Source organism: Lontra canadensis, unplaced genomic scaffold, assembly GCF_010015895.1.
Source record: "Lontra canadensis isolate GAN:19392208 unplaced genomic scaffold, GSC_riverotter_1.0 scaffold3, whole genome shotgun sequence".
Lineage (NCBI taxonomy): Eukaryota > Metazoa > Chordata > Mammalia > Carnivora > Mustelidae > Lontra > Lontra canadensis.
Window position 1 is genome coordinate 21254477 of NW_022630997.1, and position 13935 is coordinate 21268411.

General features: G+C 47.8%; 1 protein-coding gene across 7 annotated transcripts in view; it reads left to right on the forward strand.

Annotated features, from left to right (window-relative positions):
- BLNK (B cell linker) overlaps positions 1–13935 on the forward strand; it is an 89699-nt gene that overhangs the window by 37112 nt on the left and 38652 nt on the right. For 4 of the 7 annotated variants that reach the window (XR_004385709.1, XM_032883441.1, XM_032883422.1 and 1 more), the window contains 5 exons: positions 3275–3340; positions 3539–3695; positions 6233–6399; positions 12214–12295; positions 13449–13520. Coding sequence is in view for 6 of the 7 variants with exons in the window: in XM_032883441.1 (XP_032739332.1) it covers positions 3275–3340; positions 3539–3695; positions 6233–6399; positions 12214–12295; positions 13449–13520 (544 nt within the window). In the remaining variant the exon portion in view is untranslated. The remainder of the gene's footprint in view (positions 1–3274; positions 3341–3538; positions 3696–6232; positions 6400–12213; positions 12296–13448; positions 13521–13935) is intronic. The other 3 variants (XM_032883431.1, XM_032883458.1, XM_032883463.1) reach the window with 1 other exon arrangement.

The window sequence follows — 13935 nt, forward strand, 5'->3', positions numbered from 1 at the left end:
CAGGTCCCTTGGGTGTGGAGTTCCTCCCTGGGCCTAGGCGCCGCGGAGCCCTCAGAGCACTGCAGCGGCGCCCCCTCCTGGTGGCCCACACCCAGCCCCAGCTGAAGCAAACTTGAGAGCCGGTCTGCATCCACAGACAGGCAGCGAAAATTGAGCTTCCTGGCTAGATAAAAAGAGCACATGTGGGGACTTAGAAAACACAAATAAAATCAGCCTGGAGAGGAGGGGATGACTTGTGTCCCAAAGTCAAACAACCAAAGTTAAGGTCCCAGCTGTCATAAGGATTGGGTAAACCTTCCTTCACAATTTTTTTTTTAAAGAATTTATTTATTTATTTATTTGAGAGAGAGAGAGACAGACAGCATGAGAGGAGAGAGGTCAGCAGGAGAAGCAGACTCCCTGCTGAGCAGGGAGCCCGATGTGGGACTCGATCCCGGGACTCTAGGATCATGACCTGAGCCAAAGACAGTCGCTCAACCAGCTGAGCCACCCAGGCGCCCCCTTCACAATTACTTTGACCTTACTGGATTCCCATTGTACATAGAACAAAATCCAGGCCTGTGGCCTCCAGGCCAGATAAGATCTGGCCCCTGCAGACCTGTCCAGCTTTCCTTGCATCCCCTCGGCAGGGCCTTGTCTATCATGGCCCAGATGCGCAGGTCTGCCCTCAGGCCTACAACAAGCGGTCAAGGTCATGCCTGCTCAGTGATTTCAAACTCATGGACCTTGGACTGGCGAAGGAAGAAGGGGAGAGAAGAGAAACTAAAGAGCATCCCCATCTTTCCTCACTTCTTCTGCTCCTTCTTGTCCTTCAGGCTTGGCTTCCCTGTCTCCTTCTCAGGAAGGCCTTTCCTACACTTGAGGTAGAGTCCCTTCTCCCATTGCTCTCTGTCTCAGGATCCTGAACATTTCCTCAAGTGTATCTGTCACGAGTGACAGCTATTTTATGGTTGATTATGTATTTATTATCTGTTATTCACTATTTATTTACTGCTGGTTTCTCCTGCTAAAATGTACATTCTGTGAAGGCAGGGACTGTGCTCAGAGTCAAGCACAATGGCTGGCACACAGTAGGTGCTTAATAAATATTAACTGATTGATTGATTGATTGATTGAATGAATGGACAATATGAGAAAGTTTTTGCCTGATTACACATTCCCTTCTTCAAAGTTTCCATCCCACTGTCCCAACATATTATGCTTGCTCAAGGATTAAATGAATAAATAAAAGAATTTTGTTTGTCAGAATATAGAATAATTTGAGGGGAGGTGTTTTTAAATTGTTCCTTCAGAAGTTTGAATAGACCCCTTTCTAATTCTCTTGAAAAAAGGGCATTCAATCATTTCACTACGCTGGAAATAGGAGGGGCTTATAGTACGCGTGCCACAGAAAACATTTTCTGAATGAAGGGGCAGCTCAGCACTCAGGTGTTTCCTCCTAGATTCCTTCAGAGCTCAGGGCAACAGCTCAGCTCATTCATTCATTCCATGCTGAGACCTAGACACACTCAGCCCAGGCCTCACAGGGGTTACAGTTCCGTAGGCAGCCCCGTGTCCGCGTCAGGCTGCCAGGAGCATCTGACAGGGAGTTGCTCTTCCTCTATCTTCTCTGCCTCCTTGGCCAGCCTGGTCCTTTCAGTCAGGGTGCTCTGCCCACGGGACTGTGAGGACCTCCATGTCCTCCCCAGGATGCGCCCTGCTCCCCAGCCTCCAGGTAATCAGGTCTAGGAAGGCCTGCGCCTGCTCCACGGATACAGACCTAAAATGGGAGGCCCAAACTAGCTCCCACCCAGGCACGTGCGTCTGGGTTCCTACCTCTTCTTTCACTTTGCAGATGGTTATTAAAGCAATCTTCTCAGCCCATTCACCACCGTCTCCCTGGGATGTCACAACAAGAGGGATCAGGTCCTCTCACTGACAAGGTTAAGGAGAGTCCCAGGGGCCTCAGGCTCTGTGGGAGCAAGCTTGTCAAGCCAGGCTTTCACCGTGGGCCACTCTTTCGCTCTCACTCCACCTCCCAGGCCAGCTGTTCGAGAACAGCTCTGGCTTCTCCAGAGCACAGACCACAGAGTCTCCTCTCCTACTCCACTCCTCATGCCTCAGTTTCTCTAAGGGCTTAAACAGACTCTTACAGGATTGTGGTAAGGGATCCATGAGGTAGGCCGTGCATGGAAATGTCAGTTATGATAGTAATGATCATTGCCATTATTCTATTCAGCCGAATTTCGTATTCACAGTCAGGAAGGATTACTGAGCCTCCCTATCTGTTGTTATCGAAATAGGGGTTTGGGAAAGTCCCCCCTACAAGGCTTTTCTCACCTCGCCCCTCCCTCTCCCTTCCTGACTCTTTGGGTTTAGGACGAGGACCTCCTCTTCCCTCCCAGTGCTCCTCCACCACCTTGGGGAAGCTTCTCTTGTCAGCTGCCTCTCTCTGCCCCACTCCTGCTGTTCACCCCACTCCTCCCCCTCCCCCTTGCTCCACAGACGGAGCAGGGGAGCAGCTCTCACTCCCTCTCGCATCCTTCATTGCAAACACACTGCCTTCCTGGCCCGCCCGCGCTGGCCCTGCTCCTGCCCCGAGGAGACAGCAGTGGAACCAACACGGGGCTCCTGTGGCACCACACCTGCGGCGGTGTAGGACTGCAGGGGAAGGAGGCCAGCGGGAGGCAGGTGCACCGCGCATTCACTGGCAAATCCTGCACGGATCATGCAGGGTGTCAGGCGGCGTGTACAGAGGACTTCCTCCATCCTGGATCAACTATTTCCTGCATGTGAATACATGCAGGTGTGGCGTCTAGCTAAGGGATCTCTGAGCAAAATGCATGAGAAGCTAGGAGCGGTGCCCCTGGGGAGGAACTGAGAGGCCAGGAAGAAGACTTTATTTACATCCTTTTGAACTGTTACTGTGCCAATGTATTTTCAATATACATTGAATATTCAATATTTGATAATTTCAATGTAGACTTAAATACAATTTATATTAAAAAAAAAAAAAGGAAGAGAATGGAGTCTGGGTCAGATGAAAAGCCTCAACCCTGCAGCTTACCAACCCTGTTAAAAAACAAACAGACCTCATCTCAAAGGTATCTGTATGTTCTGTGTCTCCCCTTATTGATCTTTTCCCTCAAACCTCAGCATCCGTGATCAATGAAACTTATTGGTCGTTCTATTCTAGTGTATTATATTCTCTTCTATTGTATTCTAGTATATTGTATCGGGTCCTTTTTCTGTCCTCTAAAAAATGTATTTTATCTCCGACTGCTCTTCTTTGCAGACACGCAGAGTTTCAGCCACACTTCCTGTTAAATGGCCCACATGCTCCCCCAGGATAGTGGTTCAGGTGATAAATTCTGGGACCAGAAAGGCTTGGCCTCAACCCCAGCTTTGCCTCTGATGGCTGCCCAGCCTTGCTTAGCCAACCCTTCCAAGCTCGCTCTCTGGTCCCTATGCTGGGGGAGCAGCTCCCGCCTCCTAAAGCCGGAGCTGGGCTGATGACGGAGCCTGGATGGGGCACTGAGCCTGGGGTCTGCCCTTGCAGGACAGTGACTACGAACACCCAGACGAGCACTCGGACTCAGAGATGTACGTGCTGCCTGCTGAGGAGACCGGGGACGACAGTTACGAGCCACCGCCCGGCGAGCAGGAGACAAGAACCGTCCACCCAGCCCTGCCCTTCGCCAGGGGCGAGTACATAGGTGAGGCAGCCCCCCAGACCCTGGGCGCTCAGCCTGCCAGGCAGGGGAATGGAGGCAAGCAGGCTGGCAGGACGGTGGGCGCCTCCCATTCTCACCACCCCAACACTGGTCATCTGGTCACTCAGAAACCACGGCGCCCCAAATGGAAAACTTGCCCGTTCAAGGGGGGAAAAGTCCTCTTCCTAAATCGCCCATGTTGAAAACAGGTGAAAGATAAAAGGAACACACCCTGATGACTTTCCACCACCAGATAGTCTCCAGATAGTCCCATGAGAAATCAACCCTGAGATCAGTCCTGCTGCTTTTTGGTCTTGTTGCACACAAGGCTCTGGAATTTCTCTTGAGGTTTCTGTACAGAACAAAGGTGATCTTCAAGGATCCCAGTATTTGCTGTTGCCCCCTCCTTCCTCATGCCCATCCTCTCACAGGCAGGTCACACACTGAGCGTAGACTGTGGCTTTTAACGGGGGGCTTAGGATGAGGGTAAGGAGCTCTAAGTCTGGAATTAGCTGTAGGTTAATGGGCACGGCTCCGATGGAGCCTCCAGGCCTGAGTGTGGTTTTTAATGTCCCCCAAGGAGAAGCCTGTATTCTGGGTAACAAAGCTCAGCAGGGGTGGGGGGGGGTAGAGCGTGTCTGTGATGAGGGTGATGCTAGCATTTGTACCATGTCCCTATGTGTAAAGGGCTCCACGTCTGTTATCATTGTCATTAACTGCCTCCTCACAGGGCACCAAGCATGGCCCCTTGCTTCATGCCACAATTAACCTACTGAGCACCTACTGTATGCCAGAGCTATGCTGAGCCCTGAGCATTCAGCAGCAAGCGAGACAGACATACTCCCAGAGTTTTATAGTTACAGTAGTGGCCTACTTCTACACTCTCGGGAATCTTATGGAAGAGGTATTCATCCTCACTTTACAAAGGAAGAAAGTGAGGTCAGGAAGAGTGAACTAATGGGGCCCAGTGCTTGCAAGTGGCAGGGCAAGGACACATGCTGGGCTTCCCAGCCCCCAACATCCATGCTTTCACAGCTCCACCTCGCATGCTGCCCACCGTATTTGTGAACTAGTTCAAGCATTACAGCCCTGGGAAGGAAGCGGCTGCAGTGGGCCCATGTTACAGGCTAGGAAACTACCATGAGGGTGGCGTGGCAGCTCATTCAAGGCCATGCTCTTCAAAGCTTGTCTTCTGTGTTTTGCGGCTTCTGATGGGCTTCGATCTTACATTAAAAAAACCCAGTAAACTCCAGGAGCTGCCAGTAAAACTAGAAAACCTGACAGAGTTATGGGCACAGCAAAGCAGATGCCCTAGACCTAAGCATAGCTCCAGCACCCAGAAAGAGGCTTCCGAGGAGGCATCCAACAGGAAGTGAACCACACACTTTCGGCAAGGCAGGAGCGGCCCCGGAGGAAAACAGGTGGGGATGTGGCAGGTGGCAGCAGGTGCAAGAAGCTAAGGATGGCGGGGGGGTGGGGGGGGAGTTGTGCGGAAGCCAGTGTGAGCACCTAGGCTATTCCCAGGATGGGGACAAGCCAGGTTACTCCTATGCTGAGATCTTCCTGCAATGTGTGTGTCTGAGTCTGTGCTCAGATTCCACTGCACAGACTCCCTGTCGTCTCGTCCCCCCACACCATGTCACATCCGTGTATCAGGTCCTGTTTGTTAGGCATCCACTCTCCCAGACACACCGCTCCCCCCACCCCGCCCTCACTGCTTTCTTCCTACTCCCTACCAAACCCCTCTAAGGTGGATATTACCCTCCCCACTTTAAAAATGAGGAATATGAGTCCTGGAGAGGCTGAGCCACGAATAACCAGCCCAAATAAGCGCAGCCAGTGAGAGGCAGAGCAGGGGACCCAACTCAGGGCCATTCAGCTTGGGAGCCTACACTCATTCCCCGACACGTGCTCAGGACACAGTCCCCAACAAGGGGTAACTCACGGGCTCTCCATGATCTGAGGGAAATCACTGAGGGGAAGAACATGGAGGTTCACTCAGATGAGTAGTTGCAACTCTGAAGACACCTTAGAATAACCTGGGAAACTTTGAGACCTATAGTGCCAGGACCCTCCCCACAAGTTCAAGCTAGTGTGTCCGGGGCGGGGCCTGGGCCTTGGCATTTTCTTATAAAGTTCCCCAGGTGGTTCCAACATGTAAGGAGGATTGAGAGTCCATCCCTGTCCTTAAGTGTTCATAGAGCAGAGTGAAGCTTTGAGGAGCACACCCTCTGAGGCCACTCTGCAGCCATGGGCATGCCTCCACTCTGTTGGGCAGCATGCTGGGCAGTCAGTGCTCCTCAGCCAGTGGGTCTCCATCACTCCCCTGGGAGGATGTTTTTGATGAGGACATTCTTTCGGTTTTTATAATGTAAGTCAACGGGCAGCTGATTTTTTGCCTGAATGTCATTTTATACTTTTAAGGAATGCCCAGATTAATCATTGGTGACTACAGAGACGCCACAGGTGGTTTTATACTTTGGCCCAGGGAATGATCCAGAGTCCCTTTCATCTTACACTTTGTGGTTGTTCCTTTCAAGACAATCGGTCAAGCCAGCGGCAGTCTCCGCCCTTCAGCAAGACACTTCCCAGTAAGCCCGACTGGCCTTTGGCAAAAGCAAGAGCCAGAGTGACCTCCACTCTGCCGTCACTGACTTCTCTTCAGAAACCTCAAGTCCCACCCAAACCCAAAGAACTTGAGGATGAGGTAACGTAAATCTATCCCAAAGGCTTCCCAGGCCAAGGGGAAAGCAGGATGCAGGGCGGAGGGGGAAGGGGCGGGAGAAAGGGGGAGGAGAGATGAGGGCAGGGGCCCAGGTGGTCTGGCCACCTCCTCCATGCCCCTCTCTCTGCCCAAGATTAACCACCCACCCCTCAAACTCTGCACTGGTAAACAGAAAGGAGGTTTTTCTCTCTAAGAAGGCATATGTGGCCTTATTTTAAGCATTTTCATTTCCAGAGGGTATGGGTAATACCAGTTCTGGATCTGTGCGCCTCTTATTAGCCTCCCTCTCTCTCTCCTTGGTTTCCTGTGAACCTTCTCCTTCCTCTGTAAGGGATTTCCCTATCCTTATACTCCTTTTCTGCCTTGCTTTCTTTCCTCTACCTTCTTTTCTCTCCACTTAACATTTCTCCTGCGAGATGCAGAGATGTGCGATGGGACAAATATGGAGACCCCTAGTGGTAGGGAGGCCCTGTGCAGCCTGTGGAGGAGCCTGGCCCCTCACTTCCCTTTGGCACCTCTTGCTTCTCACTCCCTTTTACCTGAGCCCCTGCTCTCCTGGGACCCACCCGAGCCAACTGTCCTGGACTCCACTCTGGGTTTATCTCGTCATCTCCCCTCTGTCAGCACCCGTGTTTTATGGGTCTCATTCCCTGTGGAATAGCTCCAGTTTGAAAAGGCACGGATAAACCCATTCAGACTGTTGTAGGAAAGCCTGACAAGGCCAAATATCTAGTACCTTACTTGCATTTTAAATAAGGACAAAGGCAAGCCCTCAAAATTAGCCATTAGAACAAGCCTACAAGTATAATGGTCTCAGAATTAAAATAACAATAAAGGCGACTCCCCCTTTCTTTTTTTTTAAGATTTTGTTTATTTACTTGAGGGAAGGAGAAAGAGAGGATCATGTGAGAAGGGGGAGGGTCAGAGCGAGAAGCAGACTCCCCACTGAGCAGGGAGCCCAAATGCTAGACCCGATCCTGGGACTCCAGGATCACGACCAGAGCCTAAGGCAGCCGCCCAATCAACTGAGCCACCCAAGTGCCCAATAAAGGCAACTCTTAAACCATCCCTGGACATAATATTACAGCAGCTTTTGAAGAAATAACTTGTGGGGTTTTGTGTGTGTGTGTGTGTGTGTGTGTGTGTGTGTGTTTTAAGATTTTATTTGTTTGTGTGAGAGAGAAGAGAGCGCAAGAGGGGGAGGGAAGGGCAGAGGGAGGGGGAAAAGCAGGCTCTCCGCTGAGCATGGAGCCAGACATGGGGCTCTATCCCGGGACCCCAGGATCATGACCTCAGCTAAAGGCAGACTTTTTTTTCCTTTCTCATTTTATTTCTTTTCAGTGTTCCAGAATTCATTGTTTATGCACCACATCCAGTGCTCTATGCAATACATGCCCTCCATAATACCCACCACCAGACTCACCCAACCCCCAACCCCCACAAAACCCTCAGTTTGTTTCTCAGTGTCTGCAGTCTCTCAGGTTTGTCTCCCCCTCCAATTTTCGCCAACTCACTTGTCCTCTCCATCTCCCGATATCCTCCATCTTATTCCTTATGTTCCACAAGTAAGTGAAACCATATGATAATTGACTCTCTCTGCTTGACTTATTTCACTCAGCATAATCTCTTCCAGTCCCGTCCATGTTGATACAAAAGTTAGGTATTCATCCTTTCTGATGAAGGCATAATACTCCATAGCGTATATGGACCACATCTTCCTTATCCATTCATCCGTTGAAGGGCATCTTGGTTCTTCCCACAGTTTGGCGACTGTGGCAATTGCTGCTATGAACATTGGGGTACAGATGGCCCTTCTTTTCACTACATCAGTATCTTTGGGGTAAATACCCAGTAGTGCAATTGCAGGGTCATAGGGAATCTCTATTTTTAATTTCTTGAGGAATCTCCACAATGTTTTCCAAAGTGGCTGCGTCAGCTTGCATTACCACCAACAGTGTAAGAGGGTTCCCCTTTCTCCATACCCTCTCAACACATGTTGTTTACTGTCTTGTTAATTTTGGCCATTCTAAGTGGTGTAAGGTGGTATCAATGTGGTTTTCATTTGAATCTCCCTGATGGCTAATGATGATGAATATTTTTTCATGTGCCTGTTAGCCATTTGTATGTCGTCTTTGGAGAAGTGTCTATTCACGTCTTCAGCCTCTTAACCTGCTGAACCACCCAGGTGCCCCAGAAATAACTTGTTTCTAAATGGCAAAGGTGATAAAACCTGTAGTATATAAACATGTTGTAAAATGACCCACATTTCCACCTTAATATAATTTGTAGGCCAGCAGGAGATGGAAAAGAGAAACTTTTAAATGAGATAGAGGGAGCGTTTAGGCCCAAAATCCCACTTTGACCCTTACTAGCTGTGTGACTTTGGGCAAGCCAGAAAACCTCTCTGAGCCTGAGTTTTTAATCTCTTCAGGTTATTTTAAGGATTTAGTAAGAGAACATATATATAAAACACTAAATACAGTGCCTCATACACGGAAGATTTGGTGTGTCATATGTTCCTTCCTAGCATATTCTAGATTTTTTACAAAATCCCATTTTCTAGTTGCTTCTGAAAACAGAAAGCCTGGCAACATAGGGCCATCATGGCCTCAAAGCAGCTGAGCCTCATGGCAACCCTTCAGCTTAGCTGCGAATCCCTGACCCTTATTTGCACTGGTCATAGTCCCCACCACTCATATGAGCCGTGCACAAAGCCTTCCTCTGCATTTGTCCCCAAGGCTGTTCCCTGCCTGCCTCCATAAGTGGTTTCCTGTATGACTTCTACTCTAGTGCTAGTTTAAGTCAGAAAGCTGACAAAAAAAGGATTGTTGGCCAGTTGTCTCTGTCTGAGAGGTGATGCTGACCTTTTGGGGTGAGAAGGGGCTGGCAGGAAGAAGTTGAGCAGGAAAAAGGACACGGGGACCGGCTGTTAGGGGCTTTCTGTGAATTCTTTCAGCATTTGGCAAATCTGTATGGAGTTATAAATTCAGACACAGAATACAAATGAATACAGTGCGTTATATAAGGCTCTCCATTTCTGTGAAGAGCTAAGAGTGGACCCCCATGGGGAGAGGCAGAGTTTTGCTAATAGCAGCCTTGTGGAGGTGGCTCAGGCAAGTCTGTACCAGTGGGGAAAGGAGAAGTATGGAGGAGGCTGCATTCTGGAATGGGCAGATGGACAGTCAAGATAAGAAAGAGGTTAAAAAAGAAAAAAAAATGTAGGCCAACATTAAGATCTTGCGGAACCATTAGATAGAAAAAGAAGAAGTCAAGACAAGCAGAAATAACTAAAAATATTTAGCTCTGCTGTACAGGTTCCAGGAAAAGTATGGGGGTATAGACTAACCAGAGAGTTGGGGAGGGAGCAATACCTAAGAGGAAGGAGCATCTATGCTGTAGGGACAAGCATGGTGGGCACTTGATGAGTACTAGGAATCAACTGGTATTCTGAGGATTTATGTTTATCCCATTAAGCCCTCCCAAGAGCCCTATGAAATAGGTACTGTCATCCCCATTTTACAGATAAGGAAATGGTACAGACGAGGTGCAAAGGGGTTGAAAACTTATCCAAGGTCACAGAGGCCAGGTTTGGAGGTAAAGAAAGAGATAAGAAATAAAAATTAAATGAAGGGAGGGTAGAAAGAAGATAGAGAAGGGGAAGGCAGGAAGGTCCTAGAATGTAGTGGCTGAGAGTGTGGATCCTTGAACTGATTCTTGAACCCCGACTCTACTACTTTTTGCTATTAGGATGTGAGCAAGCTACTCCACTTCTCTGTGCCTTGGGTTCTTCAAGATTCTTCATCTTAATATGGAGCCAACAGTAGCATCTACCTTACTGGGTTGTTGTAAGGATTGAGTGAAATAACACATGGGAAGTACTCAGGTGAGCACTTGCCAGTAAGTGCTCATTAAATGTTTGGGCTCTGTTTCTCTAGAATCCACATGGCCTACCCACCAAGATGAGTTGCAGAAACCACATTTGGAATCTGATTATCTCCTTTGCTTCCTAGCAATATAAAATCACTTCCTCCCCCAATTTATGGTCAACTGATTATTGACAAAGTTGCCAAGACTATTCAGTGGGGAGAGAATCATTTTTAAACAGATTGTGCCAGGGTAACCGTAAATCCACATGCAAAAACATGAAGGTGGGCCCCTCTCCCACCAAAGACAAAAACTAGCCAAAAATCCTAGATCTAAATGTAAGAGCTAAAACTATAACATTCTTAGAAGAGAACAAACGTATAAATGTCTGTGACCTTGTATTAGACAGGGGTGTTTTAGATACGGAACCAAGGAACAACAGTAGTTTTGTTAAAAAGTAGTTAGAATGGGGAGCACCTGGGTGGTTCAGTAGGTTAAGTCTCTGCCTTCAGCTCCGCTCGTGATCTCAGGGTTGTGGGATCGAGCCCCACATCAGACTCTCTGCTCAGCAGGGAGCCTGTTTCTCCCTCTCTCTCTGCCTGCCTCTGCCTACTTGTGATCTTTGTCTATCAAATAAATAAATAAATTCTTTTTTTTTTTAAAGTAGTTAAAATGGGCTTCACAATATCAAACATTTTTTGCTGCAAGCGACACCCCCAAAGATGTAAGAAGACAACCTGCAGAATGGGAAAAAAGTTTCGCAAATTATATAACTGATAAGAGGTTTCTATATAGAGCATGAAAGAATTCTTCCAACCTAATAATAAAAAAGACAACCCAATTAAAAATGGGCGGAGAAGTCAAATAGACTTTATTCTAAAAAAAATATAAGAAGGCCCAAGAAGCACACAAAAACATGCTTAACATCATCAACCACCAGGGAAATGCAAATCAAACCATACTTAGACACTACTTCCTGTCTCAGGATAGTGATATTCAAAAGACAAACAATAGCAGATGTCAGTGAAGATGTGGAGAAATTGGAGCCCTCATACGCTGTTGGTAGGAATGGAAGAGGGAGCAACAGTTTGGCGGTTCCTCAGACTTAAACGGAAGCTACCATGGGACCCAGCAATTCCACCACGAGGTATATTCCCAAGAGAGATTTACATCTACACAAAAACATGTACCTGAATGTCCCTGGCACCATTATTCATAATAGCCCCAAAGTGAGAGCAACCCGAATGTCTACCACCTGATGAATAGACCAAGAAAACGCGGTACATTCATAGACAGGGAATGTTGTTTGTCCACACAAGTGAATGACATACCGACATGCTCTGTGGTGGAACTTGAAAATATTATGCTAGATGAAAGAAGTCACTATGTATTATGTGATTCCATTTCTATGCAACACCCAGATTGGGCAAATCTTAGAGACAGAGATTAGTGGTTGACTAGGCTGGGGAAGGGGTAGATGAGAAGTGACTCAAGGTACTGGGCTCCTTTTGGGGGTAATAAAAATGTTCTAAACTTAGAGTGTGGTGATGCTTGCACACTCTGAGAGTACACCAGACCCACCAAATTATACACTTCACATAGGAATTTAATTGTGTCTTAATTTGGTCTCAAAAAAGGTATTTTAAAAAACCACTCCTTGGGGCACCTGGGTGGCTCAGTCAGTTAAGCACCTGCTTTCAGCTCAGGTCGTGATCTCAGGCTCCTTGCTCAGCAGAGTCTGCTTCTCCCTCTGCCTTTGTTCTCCTTGCTTGTGTGCTCCGTGTGTGTGTGTGTGTGTGTGTGTGTGTGTGTGTGTTTGTCTAATAAATAAATAAAATCTTTAAAAAACAAAAACAGAACAAAACACTGCTTTCCAGACTATAAGCCTGGATTGGACAGCTTCCTCTTCATTCACGTCTGTACTTCTTCCAGGTTGATTATGTGGTCCCTGTGGACGATGAAGATGAGAACTACATTCACCCCACAGAAGACCGTTCACTCCCAGCTGAAAAAGGCAAGAGTTTGTAGTTTTAAGCATCTGAACGCTGTAGCAGTTGAGGGAGGGGCACAGGAGACTATTGGGTAGGGAGCAGCAGGGGGTGCACAAATTCCACCCCCCACCCCCCCACCCCCCACCTTCATGGTGGAGGCATCTGACCCATCCCTGACAGACCCATCTCATTCACACCCTTCTTCCTCCACCCCCTCCTGTGCTCTAATACTACCATCTCAGGTTCCAAAAGCATCTAGGTTCTTATTTAACTGTTCTCACTTAGGAGGGATTTCCTTTAAAACTTAATCCTCACAGAGCCAGAGGCCACCATGTTGGCCTCAAAACTATGGCACAAGAATGATGTCCACAGAGGGCGGAAGATGTGAGAGAGCGAAAGACGCTCTGTGTCCTGACAATGGAATTGTAATGCTGTCTCAGGCGAAGGGAGACGTTTTGTTGGTAAGCCCTTCGTGGCATAACAAATGGGATGACAAATGGTTTCTGAAAGCTGGTGCCACGTATCCTCAGACTGGGAGTGGAGCAGGGCAGTTTCACTCCAGATGGAGTTACTGTGGAGAAAGGACACCTCTTTGAGTAGCATTATTCATCTCACGGACTGGACTCTGAAGCAGTCATACTCTGTTTTCACTCTGCCGATTAGTGGCAGCCGTCTCCCGCCTCCCCAGCTTCGAGACCCACCTGAACTCCTCTGCCACCCACCACCATGAAACCATAAGTAGACATTACATTGTTCCTCGCTCCAAAACCCCAGAAAATGCAAGAGAAGTGCTGTGTGTTGCATGTGGCAGGAGAGGTGGAAATTTGGTCCCACCACTATTGGTTCCATACACTTCTCTTGATGAAGAAAACAAAACCTCTTTCATCTCCTAGACCACAGGTTTGGCTGCCAAAATTGCAAGCCAGTGTTCACTTTAACAAAATCCCTATCATAAAATAATTTGATTATCCCTTCAATCATTAATATGTTTGTTCTAAAGATGTTTCTTCTGAGAAGTCTTTTATCATGGCTTATCTATTTATTAAGTGTATTTCCCATTCTTCACAAATTTCCTGGTCCCATCATTTCCATGGTGCATTTTTCCCTAAGTGTGAATCCTCCACAATGAACTGTATCTACGATTGTTATATGTATGTGTATGTTTGTGTGTTTAAGCTCCCATGGTGAATAGATCTATCAAGCCAAATAACTCCTCAAAGCCAGCCTCTCCTCCGGGGACAGCTTCAGGTAAAGTACACGTGTGATTTGGTGAAATGATTATGTTTGGGGGCTTGGTTTTTCAGTCTTTTCCAAATAAGAGAAACAACTCAAATCAAATATTAAGAAAGAATCACTTGTCTTTCTGAATTTCTTAATAAATTGTGACAGAAAGTCTTGTCCTCCTCCTCCATTGTCTGGTGGCCCCTATGTTGAAGGGCCCCTGGCCACCCCCACTTAGCTCTCTGTGAGCTAAGTCCTGGTTTTCCTGCTACCTCAGTGGGCATTTTGCTGGCTTCTCCTCCTTTCCCCCTGTGCTGACTGAGAGCGTCTATACCGCTTGGTCCTCAGTCCTCCGCTCTTCTTTCAGAATAATGTGGTGGTGAAGAGCTTGAATTCTGGAGTGGACAGACCTGGGTTGGAATCCCAGTGCTCCCAGTTGCCA